Source organism: Molossus molossus, unplaced genomic scaffold (genome assembly GCF_014108415.1).
Source record: "Molossus molossus isolate mMolMol1 unplaced genomic scaffold, mMolMol1.p scaffold_m16_p_1, whole genome shotgun sequence".
Classification (NCBI taxonomy): Eukaryota; Metazoa; Chordata; class Mammalia; order Chiroptera; family Molossidae; genus Molossus; species Molossus molossus.
The window spans coordinates 223,969,524-223,994,289 of NW_023425344.1; the positions used below are offsets into that span (position 1 = coordinate 223,969,524).

The following is a 24,766-nucleotide window of genomic DNA, read 5'->3' on the forward strand; positions in this document are numbered from 1 at the left end:
GTACTTCGGTTGCAGTTTGTCCCCGGCCCTGGTTGGTCGTGCGGGTGGCAGCTACTCGATGTGTCCCTTCACGTCGATGTTTCTCTCTCTCTCTCTCTCTCTTCCTCTCTCTCCCTCCCACTCTATCTGTACAAAAGATGGAAAAATGTCCTCGGGTGAGGATTAAAAAAATAAATAAAAATAAAATAAACATAGATATATGTGTGGAGATGTATGTATATGGACTCATACATATGTTATATATCTAGTTCTTAACTGTCAGCTGAGAGGGCCTAGAAGCAATGACACCCCAGTAGCAAATGAACACACCTGGCACAAAAACTCTGATTTCAAAATGAATTCTCCACCAAACGGAGCTAGGGACCTTAGAGACATGGCTGATTACAGGGTTGGGAAGAACCTGGAAAATCCTACTGTGCCAAAATGTAAAGAAAATGCTCAAAGAATGATAGGGTCATGTCAAAAGGACATACGAATCAGCTTGAAGGGGCTCCCACTGGCCCAATCTGGGACAATTTGAGCATCAATGTAAATAATAATAGTAAAGAAATATAACTCATCAAATAAAATAATAATCTAGAAGTCCAAAATGATATAAATAAATGAGAGAAAGGAAAGCTCTCATCTTTATAGCAAAAAGCCAACTAACAGACATAAAGGAATGCTGAGATTAGAAAAATCACCATTTCTAACATATTCAGGCAAGAATTATCAATGGGTACTAACTAGTGAGTAAGTTTGAGAAATAACAGGTTATTTACAGAACCTCTATTTCCCCCACAAGATACCTCTAAATTACAAAAGAAAAAATAGTAACTTTATGATAGCATAACCTGACAGACACTACCTTAACCAAGTCAACATCACCAGAAAAGAGGCAAATTAATAGTATGTGTCTCCATAAGCATCTTTTCCGTGTTATTCCTGACAAAAGTGCATGCAGTAAATTTAATCATGAAAATATATCAAAGAATCCCAAATTGAGAGACATTCAACAAATTAACTGGCCTAAACTCTTTAAAGTCATGAAAAACAAGGATGGAATATTCTAGATTAAAGCAGACTGAAAAAACATAATTCAGGATATTCTTTTGCTATAAATGACATTCTTGACACCTCTGGTAAGATATGAATAAGATCTACAGATTAGGTAATGGTATCACACCAGTTTAATTTTGCTCACTGTACTATAGCTATGTAAGAGGATGTCCTTGATTTTAGGAAATGCACACAAAAGCACTTAGGGGAAATGGGCATCATGTCTGCAATTGACTCTCAATCCAAAAGTAAAAAGTGTAGATACACGTGTATTATATATCACATATGCACAGAGAGGAAAACAGCAACTGACAACAAGAGTTAGAGATAGGGGAGAAGATTAAAAAAAGATTAAAAACAAATATGAGAAAATGTTAACATACGAGGGATTTAAGCAAATGGTGTAGATAGATGTAGGAATTCTTTGTACTATTTTTATACTTTTCTATAAGCCTCAAATTATGTCAAAATAAAAAGCTAAGCCCTGGCCAGTTTGGCTCAGCGGTTAGAGCGTCGGCCTGCAGTCCGGAGAGACCCGGGTTCGGTTCCCGCTAAGGGCACGTACATCGGTTGCAGTTTGTCCCCGGCCCTGGTTGGTTGTGCGGGTGGCAGCCACTCGATGTGTCCCTTCACGTCGATGTTTCTCTCTCTCCCTTCCTCTCTCTCCCTCCCACTCTATCTGTACAAAAAATGGAAAAATATCCTTGGGTGAGGATAAAAAAAAAAAAAAAAGAGTACCTTTAAAAAAAAATAAATAAAAAAATAAAAAGCTAAAAGAATAATCTTACACAATATAGAAAATCAGACATTTCATAAAAGCAGCAGTCAAAAATGAGCAATTATTCAGCCACTTAAAATAATAATAAACTCCTTGCTGGTGTAGCTCAGTGGTTGGGCGTTGTTCATTGGACTGAGAGGTCCCAGTTCGAGTCCCAGTCAGGGCACATGCCCAGCTTGTGGGCTCAATCCCCATTGGGGGCCATGCACAAGGCAGCCAATCGATGCTTCTCTCTCACATCGATGTTTCTATCTCTCCCTTCCTCTCTCTCTAAAAAAAAAAATCAATGAAATATATTAAAAAATACTAATAAATAATTTTTTGCTACTTAATTGGCACTAATAACATAAATGACACTAGTCAATGGTAGTAAAATTCTTGGAGGGGTTGGTATTTTCATACTTCGCTGTTTGAGTGACAACAGATCCAAACCTTTTGAGAAAAATAACTTGGCAATATAAATTAGGAGCATAAAAAAAAATGTACAGATTCTAGTGATTCTACCACTGGGACACTATCCTAAGGAAATAAATAATAAATATTGAAAAGTCATTATAGACAAATGTAATCACAACAATCTTATGTAAAATAATGCAAACTGGGAAAAACCTACGTAGAACACAGAAAAAGTTTAAGAAAATGTATAATCATTCACAGAAATTATTCAGTCATTAAAATAAATAATCTATAAAAACTAAGTAAACATGAAGAATTGCTTACAACAGACATAATAATGTGATAAAGTAAAATTATATGAACAGAATAATTACAAGCTTTGGTTTTTAAAATATCTAGTACAGAAAACGAAGACAATAAATTCACAAAACTGTTATAGTATTTGTAGGATAATGATATAGGTGAGGGCTTTCCATCTCTTTCTCATTCAAATTGTTACTCATTTTATTATCTTAATACTGAGAAATATGGAAAGAAAAAGAAAATAAGCTTAGTTACTACTTTAACATTAATCCTTTGTGTTTACAAAGTGCATATGGAAATATTTCAGAGAGAGAAATTAGGGAAAAAGTCATGATAAAGTAATTTAGACAAATACCTTTATTTGGTTTTAAATATATATAAACAGTATACATGTGAGTGAGGAGGCTGCTCAAGCAAGTCCTGTAGGGAAAAGGCTATGTAAGATACATACAAATATCCATATCAAAAGCATGAGGGTCCTTACATCCTTTCTTAAAGAACAAGCACATTCTATACAAATGAGGGGGTTGTGAGAGAATTTTAAAGTTCAAGAGCCCGGTCACAGTTATGAGGTATAATAATAGACAAGAAGTCTTGCAAGCTTCTCTCTAGTCCAATAATCACTGAAGTCTCATTCGTTTTTCAGGGGGACCTTTAGTGCTCACCGTCTGTTGGATGCTCTTTGTGGTCTCCTTCTCCTCAGATTTTACAGTTTCTGGTGTAGGTTCTGCCTCTTTCTTTGTCTGATCCACTACCCATCAAAAGCAGATATTTTTTGGAGGGGGAGAAGAATGGAGGAATGAGATCAATTTAGACAACAGTTCATGTGACTCTTTCCAATTCATTCAGAACTGGTTATCTCAAGTTCTAAATTTAGCTATTTCATCAGGCAGATGTATAAGAATCCATTTACAAACCTAAATGCCTGACAACCCAAGCAAATCTGTGATAGTAGACAAAAACACATGACATTTGAATAAGATACATAAACAAGATACATAATTATTCCTTCCCAGTTCAGTAGATAGATAATTCAATATCTCTTTCCAATGATGAACCAGAAGACCCTTTTCCACACTGAAATTTGAACTAAAAGCCTAAAATCACCATGGCTTTTCCACATCTCAATTCCTACTCTTCCTGCTCTGATTCATCTTTTAAATACTAACACCACTACCACAAAAGCACCACCTTTTGTCAATTCAGCAAATCTCAAAGGTCAGGAGTAACAAACGACAATGAGAAAATTTAGAAAGACAAAATGACAATAGCTCATCTCAGTTGTTACTGAGTTAAACAGGCTGTTAGTTTTTATTTCAAGTTCAACAAGAACATCAGATGAACCATACCTGGGACAGGCTTTTCTCCAGACTTTTGCTGTAATTAAAAAAAGAAAAAACAAAGAAGAGAGGGAAGAAGTAGAAGAAAACAGAGTAGATTAGTAAAGTTTTTCTTCTTGACATCATAATTCTTATTAAAATTACACCTTCATTCAAATTACACTATAAATGACTTCATGAAGAGGAACAATGTACATATCATAAAAAGTAAATTTATCACAGGGTGGAGGAGAACAACAGGGGAGAAAAGAGGGAACATCTGTAATACTTTCAACAATAAAGATAAATCTTTTTAAAAGAATTCCACTAAAAATAAATTTATCATTTTCCACTTCTTATTCACCTGTTTCAGAAAAGACAAATCTAAAACTAGAACAAAAAAGTCAAACATAAATAACCCTGAACACCTACAAAAGCCCTCTGCCTCTGCATCCAGGCTACCCCGATTTACAATATCATCCAGTGGAAGGAAAAATGGAGCCTTTCAAGACTTCAAAGACTTATTTGCTTCGAGAATATGAACTATAAAAAAAAGTTTGGATGAACTTCTGACTTTTAAAGTTGGCAGGTATGGGAAGTACAGAGGAAAAAGAGGTATTTTTCTATGAACATAAGGCATCTGATGATCATACTATTAAAAAGTGAACTGCAGAGCCCTGGCTGGTTTGACTCAGCGGTTAGAGCGTCAGCCTGCGGTCCAGAGAGACCCGGGTTCGGTTCCCGCTAAGGGCATGTACCTCGGTTGCAGTTTGTCCCTGGCCCTGGTTGGTCATGCAGGTGGCAGCCACTCGAGGTGTTCCTTTCACGTCGATGTTTCTCTCTCTCTCTCTCTTCCTCTCCCTCCCACTCTATCTGTACAAAAAATGGAAAAATGTCCTCGGGTGAGGATAAAAAAAAAAGAAGATGAGCCCTGGCCGGTTTGGCTCAGCGGTTAGAGCGTCGGCCTGCGGTCCGGAGAGACCCGGGTTCGGTTTCCGCTAAGGGCACGTACATCGGTTGCAGTTTGTCCCCGGCCCTGGTTGGTCGTGCGGGTGGCAGCCACTCGATGTGTCCCTTTCACATCGATGTTTCTCTCTCTCTCTGTTCCTCTCTCTCCCTCCCACTCTACCTGAACAAAAAAAATGGAAAAATGTCCTCGGGTGAGGATGATAAAAAAAAAAAAAAAAAAAGAAGATGAAACAGTATTCAGCCATAAGAAGCAAATCTTACCTTTTGGGGGAGAAAAAAAAAAAAGGATGAAACCTGAAGGCATTAATCTAAGTGAAATAAGGCAGACAGCAAAAGACAAATACTATAAAATATCACTTATATGTGTAATCTAAAATAAAAATCATAAAGAGAGTAAAGTGGTGGTTATCAGTGGCTGGAGTGAGGTGAGGGGCAAAGGATATGGGGAGATGTTGGTCAAAGGGTACAAACTTCCAGTTATGAGTAAGTTCTGGGGATCTAATGTATAACATGGTGATTATAGCTAATAATACTGTCTTATATAGTACTTGAAAGTTGCTAAGAGAGTAAATCTTAAAATAGTTCACCACAGCCCTGGCCGGTTTGGCTCAGCGGTTGGAGCGGCGGCCTGTGGACCAGAGAGTCTCGGGTTCGGTTCCCGTTAGGGGCACGTACCCAGAAAAAAATAAAATAAAATGAGCTCACCACCAAAAGAGAATTGGTGATTATGTGACATGATGGAGATGTAAGCTAATGCTGTGAAAGTAATCATTTTGCAATACATAAGTGTATCAAATCAGTATGTTGTGCACCTTAAAATTACACAATGTTACACGGTTAAGTATATCTCAGTAAAGCTGGAAACAAAAAGTTTACCCCAAGTTCTTTTTTTTTAATGCTATTGTAAATGGGGTTGTTTTTCTTTTTCTTTTTTATCTTCACCGGAGGACATTTTTCCATTTTTTGTTCAGATAGAGTGGGAGGGAGAGAGAGAGAGAGAGAGAGAGGGAGAAACATCGATGTGAAAGGGACACATAAAGTGGCTGCCACCCGCACGACCAACCAAGGCCAGGGTACAAACTGCAACTGAGGTACGTGCCCTTAGCGGGAACCAAACCCGGGTCTCTCTGGACCGCAGGCCGATGCTCTAACCGCTGAGCCAAACCGGCCAGGGTGGGATTGTTTTCTTAATACCCTTTTCAGACAGTTCACTGTTAGTGTATAGAAATGGAAACAATTTTGTATCCTGCAACTTAACTGAATTCATTGATTAGTTCTAATAATTTTTAGTGGATCTTTAGGGTTTGCTATACTTAAGATCAATTGTCAGAGACTATTTTACTTCTTTTCCAATTGAATGCCTTTTATTTCTTTTTCTTGCCTAATTTCCCTGGCTAGGACTTCCAATACGATGTTGGAAAGAAGTATGAAGAGTATCTTTGTCTTGTCCCTGATCAAAGCTTTGTTTTTCACCACTGAGTATATTAGCTGTGGGACATATGGACTTTATTATGTAAGGTACATTCCTTTAATACCTAGTTTTTTGAGCATTTTTATCATAAAAGGGTGTTGAGTTTTTTTCAAATGCTTTTTCTGAATCTACTGAGATCATTTTGTGATTTTTATCCTTTATTCTAATAATGTGGTGTATCATACAGATTTCAGTATGTTGAGCCATCCTTGCATTCCAGGGATAAATTCCACATGATCATGGTGTATGATCCTCTTAGTGTGTTGTTAGATTTGGTTTGCTAGTATTTCACTAAGGATTTTTGCATCTATGTTCATCAGTGATACTGTAGTTTTCCTATAGTATTTTTGTCTTTGGTATTAGAATAATGTTGACCTCATAAAATGAATTTTAATTGTTCCTTCCTTTTCAGTTTTTTGAAGAGTTTGGAAAAATTAGTCTTCTATTTAAAATATTTGGTAGAATTCACCTGTGAAGTCACTTGGTGTTAGACTTTTGTTTGTTGGAAGGTTTATAATTACTGATTCAATCCTCCTCGTTTTTGGTCTGTTCTCATTTCTATTTCTTCATGACTCAGTCTTGGTAGGTTGCATGTTTCTAGGAATTTCTTCGAGGTTGTTCAATTTGTTGGCATATAATTACTTATAGTAGTCTCATCTTTTATGATCCTTTTGTTTCTGTGACACCAGTTATAATGTTTCCTCTTTCATTTCTAGTTTTACTTATTTGAATCCTCTTTTTTGGTCTAGCTAAAAGACTGTCAATTCTGCTTACCTTTTAAAAAACACCAACTCTTAGTTTCACTAATTGTTTCTATTGTTCTCTAGTCTCTATTTCACTTATTTTTGCTCTAATCTTTATTGTATTTCTTCTTCTTCTAACTCATATGTGGATATTAAACAACACACTCTTGAACAACCAATGGGTCAAAAAAGAAATCAGAAATCATCTGGAGAGAAATGAAAATGAAAACACAACATACCACAACTTAGGGAATGTGGCAAAAGCAGTACTAAGAGGGAAGTTTATAGTGATAAATGCCTATATTAAAAAAAAAGTTCTCAATCTAACTTTACACCTCAAGGAACTAGGGGGAAAAAGTCAGGACTTTCTGGTTTCTGAGTATATGTTCATTAACACTTATACTTCTGGCTTTGTATGTTTCCCATTTTCTAGATCAGCACTGTCTAAAAGAGATATAATGTGAGCCACAATTACAAATTACATATGTAATTAAAAATTTTCCAGTAGTCACATTTTCACAAAGAAACATTTTATATTTTAAACCAAATATAGCTAAAATATCATTTCAACATATAATCAATATTTTAAATTATTAATATGGTATTTTACATTTTTTCTGTTTTAGGTCTTTGATCCCAATATGTATTTTATACATATCTCACAATTCAATCTGGACTAGCTGTGTTTCAAATGCTCATCACATGAGCCTAATGGCTACTGTACTGTGCAGGGTCTAGGTGTTCTTCCTCCAGCACCCCCAGTATATACTATGTAGTACTCAATGAATAAATGGTCAACCATACCTAACCTCTTACACTCTGTAGTGGTTACTTATCACCCTACACACGGCTATAATTAATTTATTCATCAGACACTGTTTCATCTTCAAGTATAATTGTGAGATTTCTCTAAACTGGCTTTCCTGTCCTGAGTTCCAACTGTGTCTTCTGCTCCCTTCACCACCACATCACCACTCCAATAGCACATATCTCTCACAGAGTGGAGTCAGAAAAGGGGGAAGGGGAGGTTATTCTAAAGTCATCTCGTGGTGTAAAAATTGTCATTTAACCTAAAATGACCCTAAAAAAATTTCTTAATTAGGCCCCCTCAAGAAAAGCAGTATATATGACCTTGTATAAACACAGCCCTGTAAAGGGTCCATAAAAACTGAGACTAATCATGAGAATAAAATGTTCACATATTCCATGTCATACCTCAAAAGCTCATTTAGTAGAACTGCAGGTGGATTTGCTATTGCTGTTGGAACGCCCCAAAATAACATAATAAAATTCATATAACTTAAACACCAATATGATGTAACCCTTACATTACTCGTTCCTCCTCCATTTATCATGGCAAACCTCTGCCTCAAGTGTTCTGTTCTTTTTGTTACAAAAGTTTTAACTATTCTGTTGTTTAAGAACTTAGATATCCACTACATCAAGCTGGAAGAGAGCAGAGAGAGTAAAAATAGCATGAGTTTCAGATTCTAGTTTTGTTATCTACTACATTTTAGGCAACCTTTTGAATGAGAATATTATCTATCTATAGCCCTGACAGCTTATTAAAATTCAATGAGAAATTAAACTCAACAGCAAAGAACAATGTCATTTTCATTCCCTTTACCCACTTTCTGCATTAAGTCTTTGAAAACCTTTCCCTTGATTCAGAGATGATTTTTTTAACTAATGAGGAAAATCAGTATTTTTAGGTCACATCTGAAACAGTTCTCCATTAAAAATAAATATGCCAGGCCTTGGTCAGGGGGCACAGTTGGTTAAAGCATCATCCCAACACACCAAGGTTGTGAGTTCAATCTCTGCTCAGGGCACATACAAGCAACCAATGAATGCATAAATAAGTGGAACAACAAATCAATGATTCTCTCTCACTCACGCTAAAAAGAAATAAAAATAATTAAAAAAATAAAAATAAATATGCCAGTAAACAGTATCAAATCAAAATTACCACACACATTCTCATTACCTGCACAAATTTGGGTGGAAATTTTTGTCTGAGGTCTAGGAGTAAAGCATCCACACGCTGCCTCTGGAAAATAGAGCTTGGTTCTTCTTTCTTTTTGGTTTTAGGTTTAATTTTATCTATTAAAATAGAAAGTCCAAATCAAAACAATGTCTAGTTTGGTGTTTTATATTTTACAAATCTTTCTCCCCTATAAATATACTCAAACTTCATTATCTTTTATGGCTGCTAGTTCAAAAATAATCCCCCAAATAAATTAAACAGAGCATATACACAGAAGCATTCAAACTCTCCCTTTTAAATGAAGTTAACATTTAGAAAGTTGATGTCGACTGGCCAGTATAGCTCAGTGGATTGAGCATCATCCCATGGACTGAGAGGCCCAGGTTCGATACTCAGTCAGGGCACATGTCCGGGGTTGTGGACTTGATCCTGGGGGCGCGCAGGAGGCAGCCAATCAATGTTTCTCTCTCACATCAATGTTCTACCTCTCCCTTCCTGTCTCTCCAAAATCAATAAAAGACATATTAAGCCCTGGCCAGTTTGGCTCAGAGGTTAGAGCGTGGGCCCATGGACCAAAGAGTTGCGGGTTCAATTCTGGCCAAGGGCATGTACCTAGGTTGCAGTTCAGTCCCAGCCCTGGTCGGGATCACGTGGAAGGCAACCAGTCAATGTGTCTCTCTCACTTTGACATTTCTGCTTCTCTCTCTCTCTCTCTCCCTCCCTCCCTCCCTCCCTCCCTCCCTCCCTCCCTCCCTCCCTCCCACTCTATCTGAAGATAAAATTGGAAAAATATCCTCAGGTGAGGATTAAAAAAAAAAAGTTGATGTTGCCCTGGTCAGTGCGGCTCAGCTGGTTGGAGCATTGTCCCAACCTGGTTCAATTCCAGGTCAGGGCACATGCAGGGGTTTTGGACTCAATCCCCGGCAGGGGGCGTGCAGGTGACAAATGATGGATATTTCTCTCTCTCTCTAAAAAGCAATAGAAATATCTTTTAAATAAATAAATAAATAATAAAATGCTGATATCTTTTAAAGATACTTTAGTTTTAACTTTGTAAAGTATATGATTGTCTAACCACTATGCTGTATACTTAAAACTAATACAAAATAGTATTTGAATGTACACTGTAATTAAAAATAAATTTTTTAATGATACTTTAGTTTTAGTATATAAGCATGGATAGAAAAAAGAATTTTAAGTCCAAAGTTTTCCATAATTATTAAAAGCATAATCCAGATTACTTGTTTGACATTATCTTATATATTTTCAGCGTATTAAATGGTCTTTTTCCATGAAACTTAAAAGTGCAAATAGAAAATGCAACTTTTACAAACTCCTCAAGCTACCACACTCAATTATGGAGACTATAATTCACTGGGGGGGGGGGGGGGGCGATCAAACAGAAGATCCTCAAGACAAGAAAAAAAAAAGAACGTATAAGAGAAATTCTGACATTAATGACATACAATTTCCCCTGGGAGGGGGGTATACAGGGGGACTGTCTCTAAATGAAGGGTTCCAGATAAGTTTTACTCCAAATAGTTCATTAGGGTAGAGGCAAAGAGCTCTTAGGAGTTTACTTAACTGATGTAAACTTTCCTACATCTAATGTTACAGCCTGCAACTACTATTAAGAATAAATGTAACTGTATCTGAGACTATTCATGCCACAAGTCTGAATCCTATTTAAAGGCTACTTTTCCATTAGTAATTTATCCTGAACTATTTCTCAGAGAAGGAAATACAGACTATAGGTTTCTGGTACTTATTGGTAAAATATGGTGTAGAACAAGTAGCAGATTAGCAGCTACAGATACTAGGGAACCTGGCACCACAACAGGTGATAACATGGAAAGATCAGAAAATAGACTGTTCACCTGGGCAGAAAGCTCTAAAAGCATCTCCCCTACTTTTCAGACTGGGAGATTCAGGTTCCTGATTTCAAGATGACTCTACAGTCAATTAAGCAAGAAATATCGTCATTACTCATTTCTCATCACCGATATTCTCTGCATATTCCAAATATTTAAAAACCTTGAATCCACTTATCAAAGATTACCACTTACCTAACAGATTGAAAATTTTATATGTTCCTATGGGAAAGCTATTATTATATCTATTTATATAAATCATAGATGTGACAATGTCATCATCCTATGCAGAATCTTCCCAAGGAGAAGTAAAACACACCTAGAAATCAATAGCTATTTTCCTAAAGTAAACAGCTTCATTCTCAGAATACCTAAAAAGGTTTTTGGAGGGTCTAGGTGTCCTACCTACCTTGCTCTTCATGGTCCTTGAAGTGCCACCAATAACCTTTGGAAGGATGATATCGACAGTATGACATAGCTTCATCAAAAGCGGACTGAATACCATGCACCGCGGTAAGCTTGTAAAAAAAAAACAAATGGATTCTAAATTTCTCATTAGATCAACCAAAATTTCCAAAGTAAATACAAGATATTACATTTGCAAAGACAGTAATTTTCTGTTTTTCAGAACCTGAATCTCTATATAGCTGGGGCTGTGATATATACTTTCATTGTTTTTTAGATTTTTAATTCCTCACCTGAGACACCAATGTAAGAGAGAATCATTGATCAGTTGCCTCCCATACAGTGCCTCGCCCAGGGACTGAACCTGCAACCTAGGTATGTGTACTGCCCAGAAATCAAACCCACGACCTTTAGGTACATGGGACAATGCTCCAATCAACTGAGCCACCTGGCCAGGGCTGTGGTATATACTTTTAATATAAAGCTGACCCACAGTAGCAATGCTCAAAACATTCTAATACTTAACATCTTATACTAACTTATAAAAAGAGCACCTGTTTGATTCTTTTTTGTTTGGTTAATCTAGAGGTTGACAACTTTGAAATGTTTTTTCAAGAATATCTCTTTAAAGGTCCTAATCCTTGGACATGACTGAGAATATGGATTATTATTATTCTTTAATCTTTATTGTTTTAAGTATTACTGATATTCCCCCCTTTCCCCCATTGAACCCCTCCTATCCACTCCCACCCCCTCCTGCTTTCCCCAAACTATCGTTTGTGTCCATTGTCCTGCTTGAGTCTTTAAGGCCAGGTAGCCCAAGTAAAAGTTTTCTTTAGTGTTTAAAGAATGTGAAGAGCCCTGGCCGGTTTGGCTCAGCGGTTAGAACATCAGCTCACGGACCAGAGAGTCCCAGGTTCGGTTCCCACTAAGGGCACATACACTGGTTGTAGTTTGTCCCCGGCCCCAGTTGGGGTCGAGTGGGTGGCAACCACTTGATGTGTCTCTCTCACATCAATGTTTCTCTCTCTCTCTCTTCCTCCCTCTCTCCCTCCTGCTCTATCTGAAGATAAATGCAAAAATGTCCTCGGGTGAGGATAAAAAAACAAACAAACAAAAAGAATGTGAAGATACTTACCACTCTAGAGTTTATAACTGATCCCAAGTCTGGTGCCTGATAGATCACTCCAGCAATGATATAGTAATCAGCCAGTGGGATAACTAAAGCAGTAGGGAGGGCAGGGGAGACCATTTATGAATACAGCTATGTACACAAATGACTAAATAGATTTTCATTAACAGAACAACCAGAATTGACATTTTCCCTTATTAAAACTTAGGGCGGAGACTAGCAATTCCTGTTTTTGTAAATAAAGTTATGTTAGAAAACAGTCACACCCATTCATTTATGTTATTATCTATGGCTGCTATGGCAGTAGTTGAGTAGTTGTCACAGAGACCATGAGTCCCACAAAGTCTAAAATATTTACCCTGTGGACCTTCACATGAAAAGTTTTGCCAACTCTTGCCCTAAAGCAGAGCTTCTCAAATGTTAATGTACACCTGAATCACTTTAGTACCTATTAAAATAAGATTCTTAGTAGGCATAGTGCATATCTAATAAGTTCCCAAGTGACCAATGCTGCTGTCAGTCAGCTTCACCTTGGGAAGTAAGACCTTAGAGCAAGAGAGAATTAGGGCCCAGGATGAAGATATCAGATGTGCTAAACCTGTCTCTGTGCCCCTGTCCTGGGTCCGAAGGAATAAAACAGCTGCAAGTGAGGCCAGTGCCACCTTGAGTAGCTTCTATACTTTGAAGGCTCTCATCATGGAAATCTTGTCCCTGGTCTTGCCTTTGTTCTAAGGTTCTCTTTTTTAATCCTCGCCTGAGGATATTTTCACCGATTTTTAGAGAGAGGGGGAGGGAGAGAAAGAGAGAAACATTGATCGGTTGCCTCCCGTACGTGCCCCAACCAGGATCCAACCCGAAACCTAGGCATCTACCCTGACTGGGAATTGAACCTGCAACCTTTCAGTGTACAGGCTCCAACCCACTGAGTAACCCCAGCCAGGGCTAAGGTTCTCTTTTTCTCTGGGCAGAAACTACATTTTTTAACTAAATTTAAATTCTTGACTCTGGAACCACGACTTCTTTAACAAGTCATTTCTGGAATCAGTAAAAGGGCTGTTACTAAATGTCTTGATGAGGATATTTAATTAGGAGATGTAGCTGGTCATCTCTGGAAATAGGTGACTAATTCTTTTGATTCAAAATCAAATCTGAATTCTACACTCTTCAGTGTGACTTCTAAGGCAAGTTTTTGTTTAGTAGTATAACCCAAATGGGTCAATGAGGACTTCCAACTAACCTATGAATATGGTACAACTGCACCTACCATGTAGTTTGTAATTAGACCCTGTGAACAGAGATGAAAAGATTACTTGGTATGCTCAAGGTTCATTTGGAATCCCAACGACTGTGCTCACAGGAAGAGGTGGTTTCAATATAGCAAGTTGCTTTGTTAGTGCTTGCAGAATTGTCCCTGGGCATGCTGGAAGACCCCTGAGTGTCTAAGCATGTGACTAGAGGACGTAGCTTTTGAAATGTTTCCTAAGTGATAAAACTATGCCTACTATACCAGCTTGCCTAGACAATTTGTACAAACAATATTATAGTGGAAACTTGATTCCCTTCTAAGGGTCTGGAATATTAGCAGGCAGAAGATGTCTACATGATTAGCCCTCAATAAAAATTTTGATCACAGAGTCTCAACTGGATTTCCCTGAGCAGACATACACACATGGGGCTGCAGTCACTGCTGGAGGGTGAACTTGGTGTGGCCCCTCATAGGAGGAAAAGTATAGGAAGCTTACACATGGATTCCTACAGATCTCACTTAATATGTCTTTTTCCCTTACTGATGTGGCTGTATATCCTTACTGTGATGGCTTAACAAATCTTATGCATGACTAACTATATGCTAAGTCTGCTCCATCCCCCCCTAGTAAAGCACTGAACATGTGTGTTATCTTGGGGATGCCCAAGAGAACCCAACTAAAAACAAACAAACAAAAACATTGTATACTTCAGAAAGTAAATAAATCATGGTATTTTAAGAAGAAAATACTGCCTGAAGTTTACACATTTTACCTTGGGTAGGCGATTGGCGCTGTTGCTTCCGAACGATAAAAAGAATGGGCTCTTGAGCATGTAAAAGGATGTATTCCACTCCAACCATCTGACTGAATAAAAATAGAACACAGACATCCAGAAATCTATGAATGCCTTACAAAAAATTCTGTAGAACATTCAAATTATTATATAAAAGTATAACAACACTGTAAGTAGAATTAAAACTGCCTATGTTTGATATTAAAACCTAGCTGTTTAGTAAAACTGGCTATTTTCTGAGGTAGTGAAATTCAGATAAAGATTTGGTTTTTATTTTATTAATTTTTTTTCTTTATTGATTTTAGAGAGAGAGGAAGGAAGAGGGAGAGAATAGAAATATTGTTGGGAGAGAACATCAACTAGCCGCCTCCTGTATGCCCCCCACTGGGGATCAGGCCCACAACCTGGGCATGTGCCCTGACCGGGAATTGAACCGGTGACCTTTTGATGCATGGGTAGACGCTCAACCACTGAGCCACGCCAGGCAGGCAAAGATTTAGTTTTTAAACAGCAGATTTTTTTTTTTAAATCCTCACCTGAGGACATATTTCCATATTTTCTTTTTTTTTATCCTCACCCGAGGATATTTTTCCATTTTTTGTACAGATAGAGTGGGAGGGAGAGAGAGGAAGGGAGAGAGAGAGAGAAACATCGACGTGAAGGGACACATCGAGTGGTTGCGACCCACACGACCAACCAGGGCCGGGGACAAACTGCAACCGAAGTATGTGCCCTTAGCGGGAACCGAACCCGGGTCTCTCCGGACCGCAGGCCGACGCTCTAACCGCTGGACCAAACTGGCCAGGGCATATATTTCCATATTTTGTTCAGATAGAGTGGGAGGGAGAAAGAGAGAGAGAAACATCGACGTGAAAGGGACACATCGAGTGGTTGCGACCCACACGACCCAACCAGGGCTGGGGACAAACTGCAACCAAGGTACATGCCCTTAGTGGGAACCGAACCCAGGTCTCTCCGGACCGCAGGCCGACGCTCCAACCGCTGAGCCAAACTGGCCAGGGCTAAACAGCAAAATTTCTCTACAAAAATTCACTATAAACTTAAATTTTCATCATGACAGTACACTGAAGAGCATGTTTCAAAAAAGGCAACCAAAATATGCTTCCTGACCTAAGAAATCTATAAATATATGTAAAATATAAAAATATACCTGAAGACTATTCATGTCCTGACTATATGTCAACTATATATTCTACCCAACTAGAAAATATCAAAAACCTTTCCTTGACCCAGTGCATTTTTGATCTAACAGATTATATTTCAAAGTACCAATATGCCCTGGCCGGTTTGGCTCTGTGGTTAGAGCGTTAGCCTGCGGGCCAGAGAGTCCCGGGTTCGGTTGCCGCTAAGGGTCCGTACCTCGGTTGCAGTTTGTCCCTGGCCCCGGTTGGGGTTGTGTGGGTGGCACCCAGTTGATGTGTCTCTCTCACATCAATGTTTCTCTCTCTCTTCCTCCCTCTCTCCTCCTGTTCTATCTGCAGATAAATGCAAAAATGTCCTCGGGTGAGGATAAAAATAAATAAATAAATAAGTAAACAAATAAAGTAACAATAAGTTGTCTTAATAGTTATAAATATTTGTCTCATAACAAAAGCTATTTAAAATACCATGGAATTTTAATTTCATGAATCCCCCCTAATGTTTAGCTAACAGATGAAAAACTTTTATTACACAGTTGTTTCAGAAATGTTTACAACAGTAATAAATCTTAACATCCTAAGTCTGAAGAATCTTGCTTTGCATTTGTTTGGCTAAATTTTTATTTTCTTTGTCAAACAAAGATAAATCTACTATAAACCTACTAAAGACATTAAATTAGATGTAGAGGAGAAAATAAGTATAGTTACTAGGTTGAGCATAACAGTTGCATTGCTAAAATCACTCATCAAATCTAAACCTGACAGCTGTATTTTAATTGGACAGTAATATAAGAAGTTATACAGAAAAGACTTCCTAAGCAACAAATTGACTATTAATAATTCCTTTGCACATCAAAATTTGTTATAAACCCAAACAAAACTCAAGTTCTTCCAAAACTTCTCCTCTGTGCTTCAGGATCCACAGCTTGAAAGAACTGTTTACTGCAGAATCTCTGGTTGGCAAAGAGGCTACCTTCTTACAATAACTTACTTTAAGTGTTCTAATGTTAATCTCTGCATTTTGACCACTTCATTATTACACGTTCTGTCGTAAAAAGGATTACTTCTTTCTGAAAAGTAATCCAGGACACTTCCATTGTTCAAAATGGGGATCCATGAACTGTCAACCCAAGAGATTCCCAGCAGATTATCTATAGGAAAGAAACAAAATGAGAAAAGAGAAAAAAAAAATCTAATCCTACAAATATTATATATCTAATGTTGTAGGCACTATGAATAGAAGAAAGACATGGATCCTAACTTACATACTCTCACAGTCTAACAGAAGAGACAAGTACGCAAGAAAGCACTGACAACTCAACATGATAAATGCTATAATCAAAGTATGGATAAATGTATTATGAGAGCACAGTGGAGGGAGCAGAATACCTTACCTGAGGGAACTGGAATGATTTTTCATGGGGTGAGGGCTTTAGCACTATATGTTAAAGAATAAATAAGGGTTCATCCTGGAAAAAGAGGAGCAAAGTAATTCTAAGCAGAGAGAATGCACATACAAAGGTGGGAAAATACAAAAGTATATTATATTTAATGAATAATTTGATTAGGTGGAGAAGTGATAGAATTTGAAATCTAAAGAGGTCTTTCAAAAAATTGGAAATCCTACGTTTTTATATGATGGCAACTAATTCAAAAGTTTTCAAACACCCATGCCAAAGAAAACATATCCAGAGCCACTAATTTGCAACTTCCCAATTAGTGACAGAGAAACAAATTACGAAGTTATTATTATAGATGAAATAATACTGATGCAAAAGTGAAAGGGCAAATGAGAAGTAGAATGCCCTTCATTACAGCCATACAATTTTATATTTTAGAATAGAATTTGAAATTTTAAAAAATGCACAAAGAAAAAAAGACATGGTAAATAGAGCTAGATACCTTTAATTAATGAGCTTTTATTAGGTACTGGCTGCAAAGATGTTTCACACCACTGACTATACTAAATCCCACTAGCTGTGAGTCATGAACATCAAAATGCCTATATAATATTGATTGAAGAAGTAAGAATTAAAATCTCAATCTCTCCTATACTTTAATTGCCTCTGGCATCTTTCAAGAAGTTAGACTTAATCCAAGGTGACAAGCAATTCCAAGCAAAATAAATCAAGTGAGAAAATGTAATTGTATAAAGATAAAATGTGCTTTGTGCCTTATAAAACCAAGGAAACAAATAGATGAAGTATGTCAATGACCAAATTATCAGTACAGACCATTAAGATGATTCATCATAAATGTATCATACCATAGTCAAATATTTAACAGGCCAAAAAAATAAAAAGACATATTTTCTAATGAAAAACAATTAAGGATAATCATTATTTTCAGCTTCAAGCATTAGAACCCACTTCTTTTTTTTTTTTTTTTTTTTATCCTCACCCGAGGACACTTTTTCATTCCTTGTTCAGATAGAGTAGGAGGGAGAGAGAGAGAGAGAGAGAGAGAGAGAGAGAGAGAGAGAGAAACATCGATGTGAAAGGGACACATCGAGTGGCTGCCACCCGCACGACCAACCAGGGCCGGGGACAAACTGCAACCGAGGTACATGCCCTTAGCGGGAACCGAACCCGGGTCTCTCCGGACCGCAGGCCGACGCTTTAACCACTGAGCCAAACCGGCCAGGGCAGAACCCACTTCTTAAAGTAGTTTTGCTTAAAGCAACCTTGTTAAAAAGTGCTTTATTTCCTTAGGAATGATTAAATAAAAGCATTTGTAGAGGACAATTTCAGGTTTCTTTCTCACTTACATAGTGGAAACTTGCTACTAAATATGGTATCAAAGTAAGTTATTAACAATAAATTGTTAAAATATTACAGATCATTTCCAGAGTAATCTGCAGAAACAAGTAAAAACAATTATCGCCAGTCAATAAATATGGGCATGAGGTGATGGGGCCCTAGTGGAAGGCAGTGGCAATGCACAGGAAGATAAGGAGCAAGTCACCAATAATCTGACCTCATCTTCTTCCTGCCTCCTTTGTCTTTTTTATTAGTTTTTTTTTTTTTTTTTTTGATTTTTAGAGAGGAAGGGAGAGGGAGAGAGAGAGAGAAACATCGATGAGAGAGAATACTGATTGGCCACCTCCTGCATGCCCCCCACTGGGGATTGGGCCCACAACCTGGGCATGTGCCCTGACTGGGAATCAAACCAGTGACCTCTTGGTGCATGGGTCAACGCTCAACCACTGAACCACACCAGTCAGGCCCTACCTCCTTTTTCACTGCTTCAGCCATACCTGCCTCTTTGCTGCTCCTCTAATACACTAGGCATGCTCCCCCCTTAGAGCCTTTGCAATGACTCTAACAACTCTAAAGTAAAACATCAGAACACTAAATATTTGAAAATAGTCTCAACTAAACGTTTCTCATTTTTATTTAGTAGCAAGGGAACATGATGATATAGCCCTATAACAGCTCTCTAACAATCAGCAAGTGAGATAAAATTAGGCACTGGAAACCTAACTTATAATGAAAGACAAATACATGAAAGCATTCTCCAGAAATGATGGTCACTGGGCATTTTGAATAACTATAAAATGAGAACATATTTGTAATAAGTGTTAGACTTCACTTTTGTTAATACAGAAAATGAAATCTTCAACATTTCCCTTTAAAAATAAGGTAGTATAGCCTGGCCAGTGTGGCTCAGTGGACTGAGCCTTGGCCCATAGATTGGGAGGTCCAGGTTCAATTCCCACTCAGGGCACATGCCTGGGTTGTGGGCTCAATCCTCAGCAGAGGTGTGCAAAGGTAGCCGATCAATGTTTCTATCTCTCTGTCCCTTCCTCTCTTGTAAAAAAAAAAAAAAAAAAAAAAAAAAATCAATTAAAAAATAAATAATTTATTAAAAATCAAGTATATATAACCTTGGCCAGGCAGCTCAGTTGATTAGAGTTGTCTGAATACACCAAAGTTGCAAGTTGGATCCCTGATAAGGGCACATACAAGAATCAACCAATGATTGCATAAATAAGTGGAACAAATCTCTCTGTCTCTGTCTCTCTCAAATCAGTAAAAATCAAGTACATACAAACAAAACAGCCCTACATGGAAATGACTTGGAGCATATTATAAACATCTTTTTGTTGTTATTAATTCTCATCCAAGGACACTTTTTCCCATTGATTCTTAGAGAGAGTGGAAAAAGGGACCGGGGGGGGGGGGGGGGGGTGAAGGGTCACAGGTTGGAATCCCCATCAAGGACACACACACCTGGGTTGCAGGTTTGATTCCGAGTCCTGGTTAGGCACATTCGGGAGGCAAGCAATCAATGTGTCTCTCTCACATCAATGTTTCTCTCTCTTTCTCTCCCTCCTTTCCACTCTCTAAAAATCAACAGAAAAAATATCCTCGGGTGAGGATTAACAACAAAAAGATAATGGAGGGTGTTCTCTCACTCCACTGAATTTTCCTGGGAACTTCCATGATCCCTCCTCCCAACCTGGAGGAACCTGCTATGTTTAGAACTAGGTTCTCTGCTTCAGCTTTTAAAAATAAAATTTTTTGCCCTGGCCGGTTTGGCTCAGTGGCTGGAGCGTTGGCCTATGGTCTGGAGAGACCTGGGTTCGGTTCCTGCTAAGGGCATGTACCTCGGTTGCAGTTTGTCCCCGGCCCTGGTTGGGTCATGCGGGTGGCAGCCACACGATGTGTCCCTTTCACGACGATGTTTCTCTCTCTCTCTCCCTCCCACTCTATCTGAACAAAAAACGGAAAAATGTCTCAGGTGAGGATTAAAAAAAAAATCAATTAAAAAATAAGATTTTTTTCTTTATTGATTTTAGAGAGAGATAGAGGAAGAGAGAGGGAGAGATAGAAGCATCAATGAGAGAGAACATCTATTGGCGCTTCCTGCATGCCCCCCACTAGGGATCGGGCCCACAACCCCTGGGCATGTGCCCTGACCGGAATCGAACCAGTGATCTCTTGGTGCCTGGGTCCATGCTCAACCACCAATGAGCCACAATCCCGGGCTGCTTCAGCTTTTTTTAATGGTCCTTCCAGTTCACTCTTTGGAATACCAAAGCAAAATTCCTAGGCCTGTTTTCTTTTTTCAAATTCACTGGAACGGATGAGTGTACGTGGGCTGAGAAGACAATGTATAGCTTAATGCTCCGGATATCAATCTGCAGTGAAGGTAGTAATACGTCTCCATATATTTATTCACTGACTCAACAGATATTTAGTACCTTTACAGTTCAGGTGTGAAAAAGAAACAACCCCTACCCTAATTGTTGGGTGCTCGATGGAAGATACTGTAGGCTCAAAACTAAAACTTACTGAAGAAAACTTAGGGATTCATGCCCAGGGACGCAAAAGGCGCGATGTCAGAAATAAAGCAGCCCCTAGGACGCCAAGTCCCAAGAGATGAATCAAATCACGTCGGTTCATCCCCATCTCCCACTCTGTCCAAAGGCCATTCCTTCACCCGGGTGAATAGCCCCAATATTTACTGTATAAATATATGTATAAAACAGTACTGCAAATTTGAGGGTTCAAAGCTCGGAACTTTTTCCAATCCCTTCGCTTCGACACTTCTGAGACCCCGAGGAACTGGGAAAAACCAGGCAACTCTTCGCCAGCTTAACGCATTCGGTCGTCCAGAAATAGAGCTTGGAGACGTCACAAAGGAACTTGAACCTTGCCCCCGCGAGCTATAAAGCCCCAAACCAGACCCCAGATAATGAAGAAACAAAAGCTAAAAGCACAGGTTACCTCGGATATCCACCGCCGCCATAATTCCAAGTGTTCGCGGGCTCTTCTTCCGGCGCAGAGGAAACGTAACGCCTGCGACGGCGGAAGCAGCGGGCTGCAGACCCTAGGGCCCGTGAGGAGCAACGCAAAGAGGGGAGGGCGCTGGAAGGTCTGGAAGAGGGCAGGGAAGGGGAGAAGGCCGAGAGCACAGAACCGCTGCTGGGAGGTGGACCGGACAGAGAGGAGAGGGACGCGCAGGGAGGTGGGTGCAGGGTGCGGAGGGGAGGGAGGGGCTGGGGGCGGACGGGGCGGAGTTTGGAAGTGGGGATGGGTGGGGCTTGGAGGTGGAGCCGGGCGGGAGGAGAGCGACCTGGCTTGGAGGTGGGGCGGGGCTGGGGAGGAGAGAGGAGGGGCTGGGAGGGGGAGAGAGGCAGGGCTGGGTAGTGTATCCGATGACCTATTAGATTTAGGAGCTATTGGCTATTTTGTATTTTACCCTCCCTCAAAGGTGAGGATGGGACAGGACTAAGCGGAAGGAATTTGAAAGTCGTTAGTTTTTATGTCACTTAAACCCATTAAAAGTGTAAACCCATTAAGTAAATGTATTAGATGCCTCTGAGGCAAAAATTTCACAACACAGGAAATGCTTCTGAAATAAAATATTAACAAAAATAACAGAAACGGAATAACCCTGGATCTCCGTAAGGGCCTAGTCTAGTGTCTGCGTTCCTGGTAATCTGGGGTAGGTTGCAAAGATGCCAGAGGGAATAATTCTGTGGTATGGGAAGCCATAGAAAGATTCTCAAGCTCCAGCGTGGCCCCATAAAAAGCAAAATGATATCTGCAAGCAAGACAAATACCTAGAAGAGAACCCCAAAATCTGAAGGAGTATGAGAGGCTGGTGCCTACATCTTCTCCACAACTTTGGGACTATGAAGGCTCCCCCAGAATTTAACTGCAACCCAGGGGCAAGAGGAGATGACCATGAATTTATTGGGATTTCCCGCCTCATAGACTGGGAATGCAAACATTTTAAATCCAGGTGGAATAAAAATATATTGTTTTGTTACACTTCAATTTTTGAAATGGAATTGTATACCTGAGATGGGACGAGATATATATATAATGAATGTCCCAATAAAGTATGCATGTACACAGAGCACAGTTTTTTAAAAAAACAAACAAACAGATTTTTCCAGAAGGAAATTTTCCTGAGGGCCTTGAGGGAGGTGGGTGGAGAAGGCATTCCAAAAAGAGGAAGCATCGTTTCCAATAAACAGAAGTGTAAAGCATCAAGCTTTTTGTTTTGTTTTGTTGGTTTTGTTTTCTTGTGTTTTTATTAGGAGAGTAGGAAGAAAAGCAATAAAACGAGGATTTGTAGATAATAAAATACATGGTAAACATGGTAAGCCAGATTGGGAGCTCAGCCTTTGATTTAAAGGCAATGGGGAAAATGTGATTGGTCTTCCATTTTAGAAAGATTATTCAAGGTGCATGAATTGGAGACATTAATACAACTAAAGCAGGGAGTCAGTTTACGAGACTATTGCAAACTAAATTATGTCTATACTCATACAAAGGCAGTGGTAACTGAGGGGAGAAAAGAATACAGACATTTGGGAGATAGCATCAAAAGGGAATTAGTGACTAATAGATGAACCTAATGGGGGAGAGAAAGGAAATAAAAATGATTGCCCTGGCCGGTTTGGCTCAGCAGTTAGAGCATTGGCCTGCAGACCAATGAGTGGCCGGTTCAATTCCGGTCAAGGGCGCGTTCTTTGGTTGCAGTTTGTCCCTGGCCCTAGTCAGGTCATGCGAGAGGCAACCAGTCGATGTGTCTCTCTCACGTCAATGTTTCTCTCTCTCCCTCCCTCCCTCCTTCCCACTCTATCTGGAAAAAAAAAAAAAAAAAATGATTGCTAAAATACTGATTCATAAAACTAAATGCCATTAATCAGATTAGGGATAACAAGTAAGTGAGTAGGTGAGAAAAAAGGTAATTATTTTGTTTAAAACATGTACGCGTTGTGCATGAAATGTCTGCAGGACATTCTATATACCAGGGTTTCTCAGCCTTTGCACTATTGACATTTTGGGCCAAATAATTCTTTGCTGGAGGTATGGGAAGTTGTTTAGCAGCATATGTAGCATGTTTAGCAGCATACCTGGCTTCTACCCACTAGATACCATTAGCAACCCCTCTCCCGGTTGTGATAAACAAAAATATTTCCAGACATTGCTAAATATTCCCCTAGGTGGTGGAGGCAAAACTGTCTTCAGTTTGATAACCACTGTTGTGCACTGGTTATCTACAGGAGTATGCAGTCAAGCAGAAGAGTATCAGGAAGAGAGGAGTACCAATAGTGTCAAGCAGACAAGTGAAGTAAGGGCTATGAAGCAGACATTGAATTTGGTAAATAGTATGATGCCTCAAACAAGAATATTTTCTGTGGAATGGTCAGGGCAGAAGCCATTTTCTCTCTGCAGCCACCAGCCAGATCTCTCTCACGAGTCAGAGAAAACTTAAGGTCTTAGATTGAAAATGGGGTGGGGGGTAGCTGGGATGTCTGAATGGCTGGCCACAGGTGCTGAGCCACCCTGCTGACCTACATTGGCCCTTGACAAAAGCAGGAAATAAAATTTTATTGTATTAAACCACACACACACACATACACACACACACACACACATTTTTACTATGTACAATCTCTTCTATAAAATTAGTATTGATGGTTAATCTACTCCCTTCTCTGTAGATATGCTAAAATTTTGTACCCGCCTCCCCTACATACAGTGTACACTTTGGAGATTTTGTGATTTGGGGACTTAACATCATTTGATATGCAAGTATGAGAATACAAGTGAAAGAGAAAAGTAAGAAGCTCTTCAATAAGAGTATGGGAATGACTTCTGATTAGTTAAAGGAAGAGACGCTCCTGGATGATGGATAATGCACTATAGTCACCTTCCTGCATGTGGTCACCATCCAGATAAATATTGTACAAGCTTTTTTAAAGTACTTGACACACTGTTTTTTCATCACCATACTTCAGTTGCTCAACATTCTCTCTGATATTCTAAATTTACACATGTCATGTCATCCTTCTTTTTGTTGTTGTTGTTAATTCTCACCTGAGGATATTTTTCCACTGTTTTTTTGTTTGTTTGTTTTAGAGAGAGTGGAAGAGAAGGAGGGGCAGAGAGAGAGAGAGAGAAAGAAACATCAATTTGAGAGAGACACATCAATAGGTTGCTTTCTGCATAACCCCAACAGGGGCTAGGGACCAAACCTGCAACCCAGGTATGTGTCCTTGACCAGGAATCAAACCCACAACCCTTTGGTCTACGGGCCGATGTTCTAACCACTGAGCAAAACCAGCAAGGGCTGTCATCCCACTTTTTTTTTTTTTACTTATCTTTATGTTTAATGTATTATAGATGTT

General features: G+C 39.0%; 1 protein-coding gene across 2 annotated transcripts; it reads right to left on the reverse strand.

Moving 5' to 3' along the window:
* Window positions 1-2,849: 2,849 nt before the first annotated feature.
* On the reverse strand, window positions 2,850-21,398 carry MED6 (mediator complex subunit 6). 2 transcript variants are annotated; one of them, XM_036242688.1, is made up of 8 exons: window positions 21,345-21,381; window positions 16,604-16,763; window positions 14,432-14,523; window positions 12,419-12,501; window positions 11,285-11,393; window positions 9,005-9,120; window positions 3,865-3,892; window positions 2,960-3,266 (listed from the first exon to the last, which is right to left on the reverse strand). In XM_036242688.1, exons 1-8 carry the CDS (start codon window positions 21,364-21,366, stop codon window positions 3,136-3,138), a joined length of 741 nt encoding a protein of 246 aa, XP_036098581.1. In that variant the 5' UTR covers window positions 21,367-21,381; the 3' UTR covers window positions 2,960-3,135. The 2 variants fall into 2 exon arrangements, with proteins under 2 accessions (XP_036098591.1, XP_036098581.1); XM_036242698.1 differs by lacking the exon at window positions 9,005-9,120 and having other exon boundaries at window positions 2,850-3,266; window positions 21,345-21,398.
* Between the last annotated feature and the right edge of the window lie 3,368 nt (window positions 21,399-24,766).

Excerpts from the sequence above, each read along its gene's own strand:
- MED6 (XM_036242688.1), bottom strand. The coding sequence starts at position 21,366 with ATGGCGGCGGTGGATATCCGAG. Across the intron at positions 9,121-11,284 it reads CAAGGACCATGAAGAGCAAG|ATAAAATTAAACCTAAAACC; the intron begins GTAGGTAGGACA and ends CTATTTTAATAG. Across the intron at positions 3,893-9,004 it reads TTCCACCCAAATTTGTGCAG|CAAAAGTCTGGAGAAAAGCC; the intron begins GTAATGAGAATG and ends TTTTAATTACAG.